The sequence below is a fragment of the Teleopsis dalmanni genome, chromosome 2, assembly GCF_002237135.1.
Source record: "Teleopsis dalmanni isolate 2A chromosome 2, ASM223713v2, whole genome shotgun sequence".
Taxonomy (NCBI): domain Eukaryota; kingdom Metazoa; phylum Arthropoda; class Insecta; order Diptera; family Diopsidae; genus Teleopsis; species Teleopsis dalmanni.
In genome coordinates, this window is record NC_051847.1 from 150615379 (window position 1) to 150622069 (window position 6691).

General features: G+C 33.4%; 1 protein-coding gene across 1 annotated transcript; it reads left to right on the forward strand.

The window, feature by feature from the left end:
* Positions 1–2531: 2531 nt before the first annotated feature.
* On the forward strand, positions 2532–5132 carry LOC119679503 (centrosomal and chromosomal factor-like). Its single transcript, XM_038091896.1, has one exon. It carries the CDS (start codon positions 2647–2649, stop codon positions 4699–4701), a length of 2055 nt encoding a protein of 684 aa, XP_037947824.1. The 5' UTR covers positions 2532–2646; the 3' UTR covers positions 4702–5132.
* The last annotated feature ends 1559 nt before the right edge of the window (positions 5133–6691 follow it).

A 6691-nucleotide genomic window follows, 5' to 3' on the forward strand; every position in this document is an offset into this window, starting at 1 on the left:
AACTTTTATTTATTCATATATTTCCGAATTAATTTAGGTTAGAGTGACGGCCTTTTATGCAAAGCAGAGCTAATATACTTCTTACCTGAATCGAATTTTAATTGTTCTATTACCTACATATTTATCTATTACTTCTTCGTTTATTACTATCTACATAATTTTTGCATTCTGTCTCTGCTACAATAAAAATTTCTTTTCGAGATTCCTTCCCGACTACATGCCAATAGTCGTTTCTGATTTTATCCCAAAATTCTATCAATAAATGCAATTTTATATACATTCTTTCCTCATCGAACTTTTTTAATGTTGCTGTCTCCTATTCGGAAATGTAACACCCAAATGATGAAAGCTTTTTTCTTTTTATTTTTTTTTTGTTAAATTAGGACGCCATATTGAACTTAAGTTATTTATATTGAAAGTAGATATTACTCCCAAAAACCTAAACTAACCCAAACAGAACAAAAAATAAAAGAATAAAAAAATAAAAAATAAATCCTCAGAAAATCTGCACACAACAAATTAAAGTTAATGCTTTAGAATTACTTTGCCTAACTCAAATATGCAAGACTGCAAAAGATATATGTCCGATAGAAAGAAATGCCAATATCAAAACAAACATACAAAATCATATGCACATGTTTATGCAGAAACAACAATGTAAACATAACAACAAAATTTTCTACTACAGGAATTGAGCGAGTGAGAGAGCCAAGTAATAATGAATATGAAATTTCATTTTCCCAAATAACAATGTAAAGATGGCCGCCGTAATGGCTGAATTTGTAATTGTAGTTGTGTAAACAGAGTAAATAATTGAATGCAATTGGTGGCAAAAATTGAGAATCTCAAGGGATTCTCCATGTGCTGAGTACAAAAACTATTTGACTGCGCTGAAAGAAAAAAAATGGTTGTAAGAGCGTAATATGCTGAATTCCAATAAATTCAGCGCAAAAATAAAACAGCTGTTGTATGCAGTAAACAGCAGGTAAAGGCATGTTGAGATAACATTGAATTTGATGCGCACAGTCGGTTGAGAGAGCTCGTTTAGTGTGGTCGTTTAATACGCGTAGACATGTTAATGCGAGTAGAGCTCATTTCTTATAAGCAAACAAACTAATAATAAAATATAATATATTTTTGTAAGAACCATACTTAAAACAAATAAAATATTAACAAATTGTGATAAAACTCAAAGATACAATATATCGAAAATAAAAGCAACCATACTAAATAAATAGTTTATTAAAATTGTTTAAAGTTAAAAAAAAAGAAGAAAAGAAAATTACTTCATTAAAGTGCAGTAATTGTGTTGTGAAAGGTGAACGACAAAAAAAAAAAATTCTTACATATAAATATAGCAACAATAATAATTGTTTGCTTTCAATATATAAGGAGAATATTTTCTTTGCGGCGCATATCAAAGTAACAAGAAACGTGCAAAGTACAAGCGACATTCAAAGAAATTCCATAAAAAAAACAACTGCTACGTCACAGTTGTTCGTTGTGTAAGCGCAAAAGAGATAGCAAGAGAGCGCTCTAAATACGGAATACTCTTTGAGCTGAAAAAGCAGACAGTAAAAAAAACAATAAAAAAGAAAAATGTTTCGGTCTCAGACAACTACGATCGACTCTGCTGCCATAAACTACTGAAGTAAATGAGTGAATTAGTTGGAGCAATAAAATTTTTCAATACGCTTGGGCTGGTCAGACAAAACGGAGTAAAATCGCGTTTTAGAATTTACGAGAGGAAACAGTGTGTTGTTTGTTAACTTAGCCCTTTACCGGAAATATTCAAAAAACTTTTGTTTACTAAAGACTGAGTTTACTTTTCAAATAAAAAATAGAAACAAGAAAAACTGCAGTTAAAAGTTTCGGTTGCCCTTTTTCGGTTTTTCTTCATAAATAAAGACTGATTAACATTCTAATAAATTATATGAAAAAAAGTGTAACGGATAATTATGCAAATATTACTAATAAAAATATAAAACAAAGAAGTTATGAAATATTACAATTAAATATTATATACGGGTTGAATAGTAACTAAAATTAATTAAATAGTAATAGAATATATACTAAAATGAATTCTACGCCTAAAAAATAATAACGAAAAATAAAAAAAAATAAATATATATACATATATATACCTGCATTATATAGCATATAAAAAAATAAAATATTAAAAATATATACATACATATATGAATAAAAATATGGATTAACGTTCCTGATATCACATTTAACCTTCAACGTAGCCACATACATACATAACTAAAACGTATATACAAAAAGTATAAGCATTAATTTATACATAACAAAATTAAAAGCAAAAACAAATAAAAAAACGATAAACAACAGCAACAACTTGGATTACCAGTGCCAATAAAAAAATTTGCAAAGATAATAAAAAAAATATTTAAAGGAAATTAGTGAATTTTTTTTATTGTTTGAGAAATTATTAAAAAAAAGGTATATTAATAAAATTGTGTTGAACAAAATTAGCAAAAAAAAAAAAATTGTGTAAAATGCTTTAATATATAAAAACAAAAAATTCTAATATTGAAATTTTTTTACCAAAATTAACAATATCAATATATCAAAATTACTCCCCTCCGTCAAATTTACGGCAACAATAAAACCAACAGAAACATGACTATGGCTGCTTGCTATGCCAATTATGACATGTCCATGTCACATGGCATGTCAACAGCTGCATTACTCAGTGCACAGCAGCATCATCAACAACAACACCACCATCATCACCATCAACAGCACCAACAGTCACAGCAGCTATATCAACACAGTACCAATTCCACACATCATCACCATCATCATCATCATTCGCAGCAGCAGCAACAACAAAACCAACACCACAGCAGTCACCAACATCATCATCACCAACAACAACAGCAGCAACAGCATCATGCTACGTCACAGCAACAGTCTTCAAGCCGCCTGTCAACACTGGCGGCGGCGGCTACTAGTGGTACTGGCATAGTTGCCGCCGCCGCCTCAAATGTTTCTTCAGTCACCAACAGTAGTGCTGTTACAAATCGCAACAGTAACTCCTCCTCCTCCTCCACCGCAGCGATAAACAGTAACAATGCTACAGCATTGCCGGCTAGCTCGTTGACAATAGCTGCCGCAGTGTCAGCAGTAAGCGCAGGGACTACCACAACAACACAAAAAGACTACTCCATTCCATTGCACGTAGACTGTAGCGTAGAATATGAATTACCAAATCAACCCAAACCACCGGCGGGACAGCGTGTTGAACCATTACTAATGATACATCCCTGTTATTTTCGTAAAATGGAATCGCAACGTCGCAGTCCATTTGTCAATAATATGCCTGCAACAGCCAGAAGCAACGCAGCGCTGTTGGCTAGTGGCTTGACAAGTACTCAGCAAAATGTCTCGAATCTTGGAAACGCAACATCGGTTGCTACAGCAGCTTCAGTGGTGTCTGGTAGTGCCACAAATTCTGCTGCAACTGTCGCACGCCGTGCTGCACGCCAATCTCAGGTAATACAACAGCAACAACAATTGCAAACTACACAACAACAGCAACAACAACAACAATACCAACAGCAGCAGCAACAACAACATCGGCAAAATGTTGCTGTTGTTGCAGTTTCACAATACCAACAACATTTACACCAACAAACACAACAACAACTCAGGTCAACGCAAACTCAACAGCAGCAGCAACATCAGCAACAACAGCAGCAGCAGTTGCAACAGCAGCAAATGTCGCAGATGTCGCAACAAGCTCATTATCCTGTTGTTGTGTCGCATCATCAAACACACAGCCAACAACAAAGTCGCAGTAACCAAAGTCGCACCACAACTGCAATTGTCAGCAACAGTCAAGCGCAGCAGCAACAGCAGCAGCAACGTTCAAGCCAAAGTCATACCACAGTCGCCTCACAGAGCCATCAAAACCTGCTAGTACAAAACGCCACGCAATGGGATCAGTTGGCAGCAGCTGCAGCAATTGCAGCGCGATCCTCCATGACACCCTCTATTGGCAACACCACCAGTCAAATGTTGGCGCCACCAACCTCTGCAGTAGCCCAAACGGCCGCCACGTTGTACGGTAAAAATATGTCGTCAGCGGTGGTGGGCAAGCGGGATGCGATGATATCGGGCGGAGTTTATCGCAGCAATGCAAACAATATTGTAGCTGCAGCTGTACCCAGTGTCACACATCAACACACCGGCAGTAGCGGTAAGCAGCAACAGCAGCAGCAAGCGCAACATTGCTTGCCTGCAGGCGCACTGTGGGATCCCACAAGTGTTGTTGTTGCGTCCGCTGCAACGACTTCAACCACATCGGCGCTCATGATTGATCGCAGTCCGATGGCCACAGTTCCTAGTAATTATCAGGCTGGTCCTGACACCACGCCGATATTGAGCCAAAGTGCGAGCAGTAATCGCACCAACAATACTAATAACAACAACAGCAACACGAACGGCTACAGTCATTCGGCAGCTGTAGCCGCTGCGGCAGCTATGAGCTCGCACTATGGACGGGACGATAAGTTAAGTGGCAAATACAGACAATACTTGCGTTCTCAACGCATGCATCCGTATTTGGCGGTAGCTTCATCTGTGGCAAATCTAGGTCAAACATTTCCGCAATTTACAGCAGTAACGGCAGCAGCAACCGCCATGGCTGCAACGCCCACAAATTGGCGATAAAAATGCTTTATATTGTTATTATTAAAAAACAAAAATAAAATAAAAATTGCTTGGCATACTGAAGTGTGAGATAAATAACAACAACCCTCACAACTCACACCTCACACCTTCTTGCAAAGCAACAAAAAGAACATAGTTTAGCTGTAAATTTGCATGAGCCGTTGTGTAGCGACCGACCTGTTCCATATGAGGAACTCCAACAACAAGGAAACAAAACAAAAAAACATAAATTATATGAAGTATGAAGTAAAAGAAACGGAAAACTGAAACTGAATTCAATTGAAGGGAAAAGAAAGAAAAGGAAACTATTTGCCTTCGTGCAAGACAGGCTTCGCTTACAAGCAGCAAAGGAATTTATACGTTAAAATTATGAAGACAGTAAAAAAAAATTAGTTTAAAGAATTAAAAAAATATTATTGAAAAATGAAAATGTAGTCTCAAAATGAAAACTAAAAAAAATTGGTAGTGATATATTTGTTATTAAATAATTTATAAATATTAAATTTGAAATACTTATATGCAAAATTAAATAAGTGAAATAAAATAAAAATTAATATATGAAAATTCAAAATTATTGCAAAATTTAAGCAAAATAAAATGGAAAGTTACAACAAAAAAATAAAACAAAAACAAAACAAAAGAAATATTAGCCGCAGTATATTTAAACCTACATACCTAAAATATAATAAGATAAAGTACACAAAAATAAAATATTAATTAATTATTAAAAAAAAAATTTGCCATACTCCTGCTGCACTAAAAATGTTTAATGTTTAAATATTAAAGAAAAAAAACCAACAACAAAATTTAGTGCTTTTGACAAAGTTAAAAATAAAGTAAAGTAAAGTTGATGTAGTGGTGTAGTCTTTTGTTCTAATGGTTTTTGTTGGTATATATTAACTATGCAAATACGTACAAACGTATTTATGCATACATACATATTTATGCTCTTGGAATATTGCTGCTACCACGAATAAGAAGTAAACCGCAAAAAATGCATAAATAGTTTTGCAGCTGCCTGTGTTCTAGTTTAGTAGAAAGAAATAAGAGTTGTTAAAAAATGTAAAAAACAACAAACAACTAAAAAAGTGTGTTTTAAATAAATGAACCAAGTAGTAGAAAGAAAAGGAGAAAGAAAAATGTTGCATATGCCGACGGCAGCTAATTTAGTTACATGCTAAAAAACGAAATGTAAATGTATTTAAAAGAAGTAATTTTTCTGTTGTAAATATATAATTTAAACTAGCATTTAAAGTATGTATTATTTATGTGTTATGTGTGAACTAATTGCATAATGAATTCATTCAGTGCTTCATGGGGTAATTATGCTTTTTGTTTAAATTTATTTTTATTTGGAAAAAAATTATATTTTTCATTTGGAATTTGTACTAATTTCCTTTGTTTTACTATGCAAGTGTACCAAAAAATAAGTTGCCGTTAATTTCTTTTGCTAAACAGAAAAAAAAACTTTTTATGTTGTTGTTTTAATGCTGCTTCATCAAGTTGGTTTTATTTAGTTTTTTTTTATAAGTGTATGTAATTGCTAAATAATTTTGTTTTTGTAATAGAGGAAGAGCATTTAAATAGTTGTGAAAGTGAGCAAGAAAAAAGGGTTAAATAAATGCCTATGTTTAAATCGTTAATGTTTATTGTTGCCTTTTATTGTAGGCCTTGTTTTTTCACAAAACAAAACAAAAAAAAACAATTAAATTTAAATAAATTTACTATTACAACTAGTTTGCTTTGCTGTTGTTTTTGTTTTTGTTTTGTTTATTGAAATAGTTCGTAGAGCTCCCAATACATAGTGAGTGGTAAAGGAATAAACAAAAAAAAAATTATAAAATATTGTGCACGAAAGAAAACAGAGGCTTTAAAAAAAAAGCAGAGTAATAAAATTACTGCTATAACGTAAGAACGAGTTAATAGTCAATTAAAAACTTGTTAGTTATTAGTTGTTATTAATGAAGCGTAATATGCAAATTATAATTGT